This window comes from Lepidochelys kempii, chromosome 5 (assembly GCF_965140265.1).
Source record: "Lepidochelys kempii isolate rLepKem1 chromosome 5, rLepKem1.hap2, whole genome shotgun sequence".
Classification (NCBI taxonomy): Eukaryota; Metazoa; Chordata; order Testudines; family Cheloniidae; genus Lepidochelys; species Lepidochelys kempii.
In genome coordinates this window covers 13,610,550-13,622,870 of record NC_133260.1, presented here as the reverse complement: position 1 = coordinate 13,622,870, position 12,321 = coordinate 13,610,550, and the positions used below count along the sequence as shown (strand labels likewise).

The following is a 12,321-nucleotide window of genomic DNA, read 5'->3' as shown; positions in this document are numbered from 1 at the left end:
CATCAGCCTGTCAGCAACACACCAATTGCACTCTGGCTTCCAGCAACCTTGGTTACTGCTTGCAGGGTGACCCCAACATACTCCCAGTCCCTAATTTCCCCCAAAACGTGTTCTGCACTGTCCAGCCCTCTCCTGGGCAGTTCAGATATTAAAGGTCCGTTGCCCCTGTAAAGGGTCAATAGTCAACAGTTTGCTACTTTTAACTGGAGTTACCAAATAGTTCGGTTTACATACAACACTGGATTTTTTTAGATTAAAAATAAAACAAGTTCATTTAAAGAGAGAGTTTTTAAGTGAGTCCAAGTATAAGCCATTAATGCAGAAATGATTACAAGAGATATAAAGATAAAGTGCTTCCTACTAGGTAAAACTTAACAAATTAGACTTGGTTCAAGGTAAAATCCTTACCACATGATCCCAGCAACATGGCTGACCAAATTCTCAGGTCGGGGCCTCCCCTCAAAGTCAAAGAGGTGATTCCTTTGTCGTCTTAAGTGAAAGAGTAATAACCTGGGGTGTTTTTGCCCCTCATAGTCCAGTCACATTTTGCAATGTGTTTTCCTGAGGGTTACCCCTAGATAAAGTTCATTCCAGCTGAAAGGAAGGAGACATGGAGTCTCGTGGTGAAGGAGGTTCCATGTTGTTTTTTGCTAAAATGCAGATTGCTCTGTTCCTGCCCCACTCTGTTGGCAAAAAATGGGCACTTGACACATAATTGCCAGTCAACTTTGACACTTGGCTAGTATCGTCAGCTTGTCTTTTGTCTTTGAGAAACCGGTTTACCGACTCCCCAGACTTGCCTGATTAACATGTTGTAGTCATAATTTCAGTTTATGTTCAGAACTCTTACTATGCATTTTGTACATACATTACAAAAGAATACTGATGATCCGTTAGCTTTTAAATGATACCTCACAGAGGGTATATTTTGCACAAAGGTTATTGCAACAATGTTTATGGTGTGAATACAAGGGTGCTTTCGTCATACATAGGGATTAGATTTTAGACAGAGAGCATTCACGTGGCCCAACTATCTCTTCCTATCAAATAACCATTACATGCCCACATCAATGCAGTGGTCTGAATGGAGAAAAGTGCATTTCATAAAAGTGCACTCAAAAGTCTTTGGTTTTATCTTTAGGGTGAAGCAAACTGAATTGTTTGACAGGTGGAAGAGCCTACAGATGTGCAAATGGGAGATGAATGTGACAGAAGCCAACCTATTCAAGTAAGAAGGGTTTCTGTTAATGAGACTATAGCTACCAGTAACTAACAGGGGTGAGTTTCAAGGTAATCGATTATAAAGGAGTGATGTCATCACGTATCAATGGTTGTTAAAGAGCAAGTAAAACACCAAGAGGCTGTTACTTTTTACCATTCATTGTGATCGGGGAGACCAATGCATTTAAATAGGTTTTGGTTATTGTTAATTTTAAAAAAGTCAGGTAGCAGGAAGGGCTGAGGGCAGAAGAATGCTATAGATGCACCTAAGACTTACCCCCACCCCCGCCAGGGTGACCAGATGTCCTGATTTTATAGGGACAGTCCTGATATTTGGGGCTTTTTCTTATATAGGTGCCTATTACCCCCCCAACCCCATACTGATTTTTCACACTTGCTACCTGGTCACCCTACCTGTGGAGGAGGGGGAATCTGTGCTGAGGATCCCCCCAGCATGTTCAGGGAGAAGAGAGATGGGGGCACAATCTGGGCCCGGGAGAGATTATGGAAGATCACAGGGAGTCAATGACCAACCATAGATCAGAACACTGGAGTCCTGTGCTCCAGTCCTAAACCAAGAGTGCATCGTGATGCTCCTTGCGTCCAGTGTGCTGACCAGATTCTCAGCTGGTGTAAATGATTTCAGCTACACTGTCTTCAGCAGTAACACTGCTTTACACCAGCCATGAATCTTCAGAATCATCAGAATGAAAATCTTGATAGCTTGTTCTGTACTCCACTGATTATCTTTCCTTATTAGCCTTCTCAATTGCCATTCTCTGGCCTCCTCAGCTGCTGTTCTGGTATCCAGAGACAGCTGCCATTTGTCCCTAGAACACTCTATCTTATCTTATATCCTTGCTGAAGTTCATCTACAATGATTTCAGAACCCAGCTTTGGAATGCTGTCCTGTAGGGCCAATATCTGAATGAAGCCACAGCATTGTTTTAGCTTTGTGCACATATATTTATCACTGTGGATGCACAGGCATCAGAGACATGGGCATTGGCTCAGAAACAAATGTGCTCTGGAATAAGAGTGGGAGTAATTCAAGGATTTCTGTTGCAAAGACAAAAGTAGAAAAGGCATTGTCTCCATTTTGGCACACACAGCACTCACGCCTCTGTATATTTAAGTTTAATATGAAATCTATGGTGAGAGTAGCACATTAACCATAACATCATTGGGACAGCAATTTCTATCTGTATCAATACTCATTGTAACTCTTAGCTTTAATCCATTGATTTAAGCTATTGGTTCATGTAAACTTCTTCACCTATAGTTCATTTGACAGGTCAACGTTGTCAAGATGTTGCAATGCCCCTGCCTTTCTGTTCACCACACAGAAAAATACTCCCCTGGGAACTAAATTGAAATATGAAGTGGATACAAGTGGAATCTTCCATATCAATCAAGAAATCTTCAGAATGTTTCCAAAGGTCTGTTACATGTCTGCATCCATTTGCTAAAACCTCACACTGTAGCTGCGGCATTAGACAAAGTCTTACATAGTAATCAAGCTTTAACCAACATTTTGAAATTTTTGCAAACATCCTTGCTCATGTTACCAGCATCTTCATTTTTCATATGATATTCCATTTGTTTTTTCCTCTATCTAGGTGCCATCTGCTCCAGCTGGCATGCAATGTGTATACTTTTGACTGCAGAATTTACTGACCACATGTTGACTGGCGAGTGAAATGGCTTTAGAAATCAGCATATAATGAAACTCAGTGACCAGAACTCAACAAGGACATGTCTGCATATTTTAAAAACACTATTTATCTGGGTCTGATTCTTATTCTTCTTTGAAAATCTGAGAACTCAGTGATTTTTACCTTTTTTTCCGTTTGCAGATTGTGAACATATTGCAGAATTCTCAAATGTATTTATTAGAATTTATACACAAATTTCTTCAACAAATAATCCTTGACCTGACGAACATTACAACCCAATGTACAATTCTCAGTGCACACTGAAATTTAAGAGCAGAAACTAATTTATGTGACTATGAATTTTGTAACAAACCCACACATCTCGAATTTTAAGATGTATGTTTGTGGAAATATCTGAAACTCATCTCTTTGCAGAGGACCAGCACAATATTGATTTTAAGAACTTATATGGCTGCCATTATCATAGTATCCAAGCACCACACTATCTTTAACACATTTATCTTCATGACACCTCTGTGAAGTAAAGCAGTGCCATTATCCCAATTTTACAGATGGGATCTGAGGCTCAGAGAGCCGGCCCTAAGGCCCAATTCCTCAAAATATTTGGATGCGTAACTTCAATTGAAATCAATAATTTTGATGGGTGTTAGGTATGTAAATACCTTTGAGGATCTGGGCCTAAGTGACTGCCTGAGATCTTATAGGAAGTCTGTGGTGGGTGGAGCAAAGAATTGAATCCAGGTCTCCCAAGTCCCAGATCCAGGCTACTCCCCCACAGCCACCAGACCACTTTTACTCTCCAATGCTCATTCCCTCCCCAGGTTATAAGAACATAAGAATAGCCACACTGGGTCAGAGCAGCAGCCCATCTAGTGCAGTATCCTGTCTAGTCAACTGTCTTGAGTAATTTTGTATTGTCTGCATGCTTTGCCACCTCACTGTTTATTCCCTTTTCCAGATCATTTATGAATATGTTGAATGGCACAACAGGTCCCAATACAGATTTTTGGGGGACCCTGCTATTTACCTTTCTCCACTGTGAAAACTCACCATTTATTCCTACCTTGCGTTTCCTATCTTTTAACCAGTTACTGATTCATGAGAGGACCTTCCCTCTTATCCCATGACTTACTTTGCTTAAGAGTCTTTGGCGTGGGACCTCGTCAAAGGCTTTCTGAAAGTCCAAGTACCAACTGAACCACCCTTGTCCATGTACTTGTTGACTCCCTCAGAGAATTCTAATGGATTGGTGAGGAGTTTACAAAAGCCATGTTGACTCTTCTCCAACATATTGTGTTCATCTTTGTGTCTAATAGTTCTATTCTTTACAATAGTTTCAACCAATTTGCCTGGTACTGAAGTTAGGCTTATTGGCTTATAATTGCCATGATTGCCTCTGGAGCCTTTTTTAAAAATTGATGTTACATCAGCTATCCTCCAGTCATCTGATACAGAGGCTTAAGCAATAGGTTACATACCACAGTTAGTAGTTCTGCAATTTCATATTTGAGTTCCTTCAGAACTCTTGGGTGAATATCATCTCGTCCTGGTGACTTACTTGTAACCAGGTTTGTTTCAAAACTTCTTCTATTGACACCTCAATCTTGGACAGTTCCTCAGATTTGTCACCTAAAAAACATGGCTCAGGTGTTGGGCTCTCCCTCACATCCTCTGCAGCGAAGACCGATGCAAAGCATTCCTTTAGCTTCTCTGCAACGGCCCTGTCTTTCTTGAGTGCTCCTTTTAGCACTTTGATTGTCCAGTGGCCCTGCTGGTTGTTTGGCAGGATTCCTGCTTCTGATATATTTTTAAAAAACATTGCTATTTGTGTTTGTGTCCTTGGCTACTTGCTCTTCAAACTTTATTTTTGGCCTGCCTAATTATACTTTTTTGACTTGCCAGAGTTCATGATTCTCTCACTGCCTCTTTTACTCCATTGTTTAGCCACGGTGGTATTTTTTTTGGTCTTCTTACAGTTTTTTTGTTATTTGGGGTATATATTTAGTTTGAGCCTCTATTATGGTGTTTTTAAATAGTTTCCATGCAGCTTATAGGCATTTCATTTGTGTGACTATTCCTTTTAATTTCCTTTTAACTATCTTCCTCATTTTTGTGTAGTTCCACTTTTTGCAGTTAAATGCTACTCTCGTGGGTTTCTTTGATATCTTCCCCTCATAAGGATGTTAAATTTAATTGCATTATGGTCACTTTTCCTGAGCATTTCAGCTATATTCTCCTCTTGTACCAGATCCTGTGCACCACTTAAAACTAAATAAAGAATTCCCTCCCCCTGTGTGGATTTCAGGACTAGCAGCTCCATTGAATCAGTCATTAATGGTGTCTAGAAATTTTATCTCTGCATCTTGTCCTGAGGTGACATGTACCCAGTCAGTATGGGGATAGTTGAAATCCCCCATTATTATTGGGTTTTGTGTTTTTATAGCATCTCTAATCTCCCTGAGCATTTCACAATCAGTGTCACCATCCTGGACAGGTGGTCAGTAGTATATTCCTGTTGCTATACTCTTATTATTCAAGCATGGAATTTCTATCCATAGAAATTCTATGGTACAGTTTGATTCATTTAAGATTTTTACTATATTTGACTCTATGCTTTCTTTCACATATAGTGCCCCTCCCCCATCAGCACGACCTACTCTCATTCCTATGTATTTTGTACCCTGTATTACCATGTCCTCACTGTATTTTCCACTGAATGCATCCGATGAAGTGAGCTGTAGCTCACGAAAGCTTATGCTCAAATAAATTGGTTAGTCTCTAAGGTGCCACAAGTACTCCTTTTCCTCATGTCCCATTGGTTATCATCGTTCCACCAAGTATCTATTATGCCCATTATATCAATATACTCATTTAATACCAGATACTCAAGTTTACCCATCTTAGTATTTAGACTTCTTGCATTTGTATACAAGCATTTATAAAATTTGTCAGTATTTAGTTGTCTGCCTTCATGTGATGTAATTGAACGGGATTCCTCTTTGTTTGACTGTTTCTCTTCAGTTCCTGGCGTTTCTTTATCAACTTCTATTCTCTCTTCTTTGATGGGATGTTGAGTATCCCCTTCAGTAAATCCTTCCCAAGAGATGTCTCTGTCGAAACCATGTGTTCCTCTGCTCCAGTTGGCTTTTTCGAGAACCTTAGTTAAAAAGTCTTCTATGACCTTTTTATTTTACATGCTTGAAATCTGGTTCTGTTTAAACGCTGTTTAAGTTCCAGGTATGCCCTCAGAACACTGTTTACATGAGACTTATGTCATGCGTAAGTGTGGTGCGGGCCCTCCGCATAAGGAAGGATTGACTTTTACCCAGTATGCCTCCATTTTAGCAAAGCACTTAAACACATGCTTAAAGTTAGGCACATGAGTAATTCAATCCCTGTTGCTCCGAGCATGTAAGAACATGCTTAATTCTAAACACATGCTTAAATCCATTAAAATCAAGAGGATGAAGGCATATGCTTAAATTTAAGCATGTGTTTAAGTGCTCTGCTGAATCAGGGCCTATGTTGGTTTGTTGCATTAGTAATCCAATCAGGGACCAGCAATAATACCACATGATTTATGTAACTAACCAGCACAGTACAAATTGTGAATTGCACATTTTACAATCTTAGGGACAATTTGTGGTCAGCTTTCAGTGAATACTGAGCTGAAAATTTTCTATTTATTTTAAGAGTAATTAGTGGGGCTTGTAGGTGTGTGGAAAGTGAAAACAGTCAAATCAAATTTACTTTTGAATTGGATAAATGTTAGCCAAAACTCTTTCCCACTATTTACTCATTTCTAGGACATTCCATTGTATAAGAGTAACAAGATAGCCCAGCAGCACATGTCAATGGGGTTGTTATTGCTTTTCTGAGATGGACAGTTGTATTGTATGTCCTTCAATCTCATGCCTCATGAGCAACATGTGAAGTGCACTATAAATAATCACCTAGAAATTCATTTCACATCACTACTCTATCTGGATGTGTATTTCATCATGAAATTACTTAGAAAATATGTATGTGCCAATAGGAGCATTCGCATGCTTATATAAGCACGTCTCTACCATATTCATAGGGTGTCAGTTCTCCTGAGCTTTGCCTCACACTTCTCAGACCCTAAGGGCCTAATTCTTTCCTTGGATATGTGATTATAACTTTCATTAACTTCAGTGGGTGCTCCATACATTCATCTGAGAGCAGAATTTTGTCCTTTAGGATATAGAAGAGATGCTTGATGCTTAGACACTAGCCCTGCAAAGGCTTATGCATGTGCATATCTTTATGCATTGCGAGTAGTTGTGTTGACTCTAGTGGGATGACTCATAGGCCCATATTCTCAAAGGTACTTAGACTCCTTGCTTCCATTGATTTCAATGGGCCGTGGTGTTTAAGCTGAAGCAGATGCATAAGTCTTTGGAGGATCGGGGCCTTAAATTGTAAGCCATCTTTGTGTTATGACAGTAGAGGTCTTAGCACAATGGAGCCCAATCCCTGATTAGGGCTTCTGGGCACTGCCTCAGTACAAGTACAGTAGAACCTTGGCAATGGAGGTTGTTTGTCACTCTGAACTGGTCGTAACTCTGAACAAAACATTATCATTGTTCTTTCAAAAGTTTACAGCTGAACATTAACTTAATACAGCTTTGAATCTTTACTATGCAGAAGAAAAATGCTGCTTTTAACCATCTTAATTTATATGACACAAGCACAGAAACAGTTTCCTTCCCCAAATCTTTTTTTTAAACTTTCCCTTCTTTTTCAGAAGTTTTAGATGTTTAACACAGTATTGTACTGTATTTGCTTTTTTTTTTTTTTTTTTGTTGGGTCCCTGCTGCTGCCTGATTGTGCACTTCCAGTTCCAAATGAGGTATGCAGTTGACTGGTCAGTTTGTTACTCTGGTGTTTGTAACCCTGAGGTTCTTCTGTAGTAAATAATAATTACAATGCTGTTATTACAGCAAGAGATATCCAGAATCCAGGTTCGGTTCTGATTAGCATCTCAAACATTCTCCCTTTCTCTGAACTATGCAGACCTCTTGAATCTTCTAAACTATACCAGGTGTTTCCTGGGATCAGATTTTCTGGCATTTAAAATCAGGACAGAAATATCATAAGAGCAGTGTTTTTTAGGCAATTTATAATTTAATGCCTGTGATAGATTGAATCTATGGTTTTGGTCCCCATCTGGAAACTAGAAGTGAAAGAACATCTCTAACATTATGGAAACTTACACATTCAGTTCTAGATATTGCCTAAAGGTTCAGGTGTTCTTACATTTTTTTTTCTTTCTCTGAACCAGTTTCCCACAGCATCTCTAACTACAATGAGAGTGGTCATGTCAGTTCATATAAACATGTATCCTGGGATTATTGGACCCCAGGGAGGGACCAGTAGTCTTTGCCTATTATTATTCCATCCATCTGATTTTCATTCAAGATACAGCTGAAGAAAAGGGAACTGCTGCCACATGCATGTCTCAGGAAAGTAACTGGTTTATTCTCGTTTTGCTGTAGGATATGCCGTACTATCGCTCCCAATTTAAGAAATGTGCTGTGGTTGGGAATGGAGGGATTCTCAAGAACAGCAGATGTGGACGGGAGATTGACAGTGCAGATTTCGTATTTCGGTAATCATCCTATAGTACAATTATTTTAGCATTGTATAGTATTAAATAAAAGATCACACATCTATTCTTTCTTACGCTGGAATATAGGAATTGCGAAAATAGAACAAATGATCCAGCTAATGAATTATCCTGTTTCTGGCAATGGTTTAGAAGAAAAACCCACCGAATAGACAATTATGAAGTTACATGTCTGTGGGGGTAATTTCTTCCTAACTCCATGCAGTTAGTTGCTGGTTTATGTCCTGAAGGTGGATATCCCTATACATTTTCATCCTCCTTATTGTAACTCAGGAGGTTATTTTTATTATTCATGTCAATGTCTTTAGTATTGTACCTGTGTTGGTCTCAGGATGACAAAGTGGGTGAGATGATGTGTTTTATTGGACCAGCTTCTGCTGTGGGAAGAGCCAGAGACAGGCTTCTGAGCTACACGGAGCTCTTTTGAGAGCTGTCTCTGTCTCTTCCCCCAGCAGAGGTTAGTCCAGTAGAAGATTTTATCTCACTCACCTTGTCTCTCACCGATCAATGTCTTGGAATCCTATTAAACTCTTTGTCTGTGTTACATTTTGAGTCAGTGATTTCCACAGATTATTTATTGTGTTGCATAAAAATATTTCTTTTTACATTTTTGCCTTTATTGGACCAGATTCTGATCTTAGTTACATTAAAGTCAATGAATTACCCTGATTTACACTGGTGAAAATGAGATCAGATTCTGGCTGATTAACTTTTAATTTCATTGGGTGTCAAGGGATAATTAGGAAAACCTTATGAGTCTTCTTTTCACTTTTCATTACTGTATACACCTCTGTCATGTCATCTTTTGTATCCTCACTAAACTAAACAGTTGTGGTCTTTTTAATCCATTCCTCTGTGCCTCTAGTAATTTTGTTTGGCTTTTCAGGCTAGTTTCTATTTTTGCTATATCCTTCTGGAGACAGGGTAACCAAAACTGAATTTATATAGAGTCCCACCTATTTGTATTGATCAACGCTGTTCCTGTCACTTTGATTGAAATAAGCAGCTGATCTTGTTATGAATTTAGATTGCTAACCATGAGTAGGTGAATGGCAGCATGTACAGCAGAAGTCATAACATTAGTGTCTGCATAATACAACTTTTAGTTGTAATAATCTTTTTTGGATTCTTTTTTTTTTCTGTGATCTCATTCAGAATGTTGACATTTCTGTTACACCGTGACTTTCCATAGCCTGTAATTGACCTGTACCTGCCCAGAGAGATGGAAGTGGATCAAGATAAAAAGTGGAAGTTGTGTTTATATTGATACTAATGATTAGGTTCCTGAGAGTTTGATCAAATAAAAAAAAAGAGCACGTCAAAAAATGACTGAATTTCAGTGGAAACAATTGTAATATTAAGGATTCTCATGCAAAGAAAGTGGTGTGATGTCTAGAAGGAAGATAGGCTGTGATTAAGAACTGCACATGCTCAAATCCAGAAGTCTGTTCAGAACAGAATTTCACATGTGCTTAACTTTAAGCACATATTTAAGTTCTGTTGATGTCAACTTTGAAGTAAAGCATGTGCTTAAGTGCAGCCCCGAAGAGGCAGGTTTTCCTGAACTGATGCCATATTGCTTCACTGTGGGATGATAATCATCTCATTTTGCCATAAAAACTGCTCAACAATACATTGCAGGACATCCAAAGAACTCTGCTGCAGTCAGTGGTAATGATGTTGATGCCCATTTTAACAGTGACAGGGAAGTTTATGTTTAGAAGGATTTTGAAACTTTTTTTCCCCTCTAGAAAACAACTATAGACCACAGTGGGTTTTATTTTAGATTATATATGGAATGCATCCGATGAAGTGAGCTGTAGCTCACGAAAGCTTATGCTCAAATAAATTGGTTAGTCTCTAAGGTGCCACAAGTACTCCTTTTCTTTTTGCATTTATCACCAGTTGCTGTTGCCTAACTCCACCTACTGACCAAATAGGAAAACTACATGGAAACACATCAAACACATTTGGAGTAGATCCCTGGCAGGTTCTTGCACAAAATGTTATGATTTTATGATTCTTGTACAAAAAATATGGTTCGTTTAAGCTGATTTCATTATTTGTATAAGATGTTTTCTAATTCAACAAATAGAATTTGCCCTAATGTATTTCTGTATTGCACTGATACTTGCTACTAGTTGGGTAATTAAGAAAATTAAAAATTAAGGCTGAATATTTGGGGAATCTTCCTAAAAGTGAGTTCTAATAGGCTATGGAATAAGTTGCCAAGGGAATTAGTAGAACCCAACTTACTAGAGAAATTTTAAACTAGACTGGACAAACTAGCAGAAGAAATATAGTAGGGAACAATCCTACCATGGCTGAAGGATAGACAATGATTTCAGTCTCCGAAATGATATGGACACTAGTACAAATGTATGAACGATTATCTTCAAATACATTCCCTCCAAAGGGTCATCACTGTCATCTTGTTAAACAACTTCAGATCTTATTGAAACGACATAAAACTTCTAATTGCAGAATCCTCAATATTAGAAGATTGTGCCCTGATAGGGAGGACTTGGAAGAGCTGAGCTCAGTTCCCTGCTCCTCCCAGTCTTCCTGTGTGTTCTTGAGCAAGGCTCTTAGGGCCAGATTTGTAAAGGTACTTAGGTGCCTAATGAGGTAGATAGAGCCCTGGTGAGGTTTTCAAAAGCACCTAGCTGCCTCTTTACATGCCTTTCAGAGTAACAGCCATGTTAGTCTGTATTCGCAAAAAGAAAAGGAGTACTTGTGGCACCTTAGAGACTAACCAATTTATTTGAGCATGAGCTTTCGTGAGCTACAGCTCACTTCATCGGATGCATACCGTGGAAACTGCAGCAGACTTTATATACACACAGAGATCATGAAACAATACCTCCTCCCACCCCACTGTCCTGCTGGTAATAGCTTATCTAAAGTGATCATCAAGTTGGGCCATTTCCAGCACAAATCCAGGTTTTCTCACCCTCCACCCCCCGACACACAAACTCACTCTCCTGCTGGTAATAGCCAGCATGATAATCAAGTTGGGCCATTTCCTGCACAAATCCAGGTTCTCTCACCCCCTCAACCCCCTCCAAAAAACACACACACAAACTCACTATCCTGTTGGTAATAGCTCATCCAAAGTGACCACTCTCCCTACAATGTGCATGATAATCAAGGTGGGCCATGTCCAGCACAAATCCAGGCTTTCTCACCCCCCCCCTTTTTTTTCCCTGGACACACACACACACACACACAAACTGTGTGTCCCCAGGGAAAAAGGGGGGGGTGAGAAAGCCTGGATTTGTGCAGGAAATGGCCCAACTTGATTATCATGCACATTGTGTAGAGGTTGTCACTTTGGATGGGCTATTACCAGCAGGAGAGTGAGTTTGTGTGTCGGGGGGTGGAGGGTGAGAAAACCTGGATTTGTGCTGGAAATGGCCCAACTTGATGATCACTTTAGATAAGCTATTACCAGCAGGACAGTGGGGTGGGAGGAGGTATTGTTTCATGATCTCTGTGTGTATATAAAGTCTGCTGCAGTTTCCACGGTATGCATCCGATGAAGTGAACTGTAGCTCACGAAAGCTCATGCTCAAATAAATTGGTTAGTCTCTAGGGTGCCACAAGTACTCCTTTTCTTTTTACATGCCTTAATACTGTAAAAAAAAAATCTACCTCTTAGGGTATGTCTGCACTACAATGTAAGCCCAGGGTTAGTGGGCCTTAAGTCAGCTGACCCTGGGTTAGAGAACCCAGGGCTTGAGCATCTACACTGATGGTTACCGGTACGTTAAG

At 39.6% G+C, this 12,321-nt stretch overlaps 1 protein-coding gene across 5 annotated transcripts in view; it reads left to right on the top strand.

Moving 5' to 3' along the window:
- The window catches only part of ST8SIA5 (ST8 alpha-N-acetyl-neuraminide alpha-2,8-sialyltransferase 5), a 105,308-nt gene that overhangs the window by 83,429 nt on the left and 9,558 nt on the right, over positions 1-12,321 (top strand). For 3 of the 5 annotated variants that reach the window (XM_073343464.1, XM_073343466.1, XM_073343463.1), the window contains 3 exons: positions 1,142-1,228; positions 2,504-2,660; positions 8,417-8,529. In XM_073343464.1, the coding sequence (XP_073199565.1) occupies positions 1,142-1,228; positions 2,504-2,660; positions 8,417-8,529 (357 nt within the window). The remainder of the gene's footprint in view (positions 1-1,141; positions 1,229-2,503; positions 2,661-8,416; positions 8,530-12,321) is intronic. The other 2 variants (XM_073343467.1, XM_073343465.1) reach the window with 1 other exon arrangement.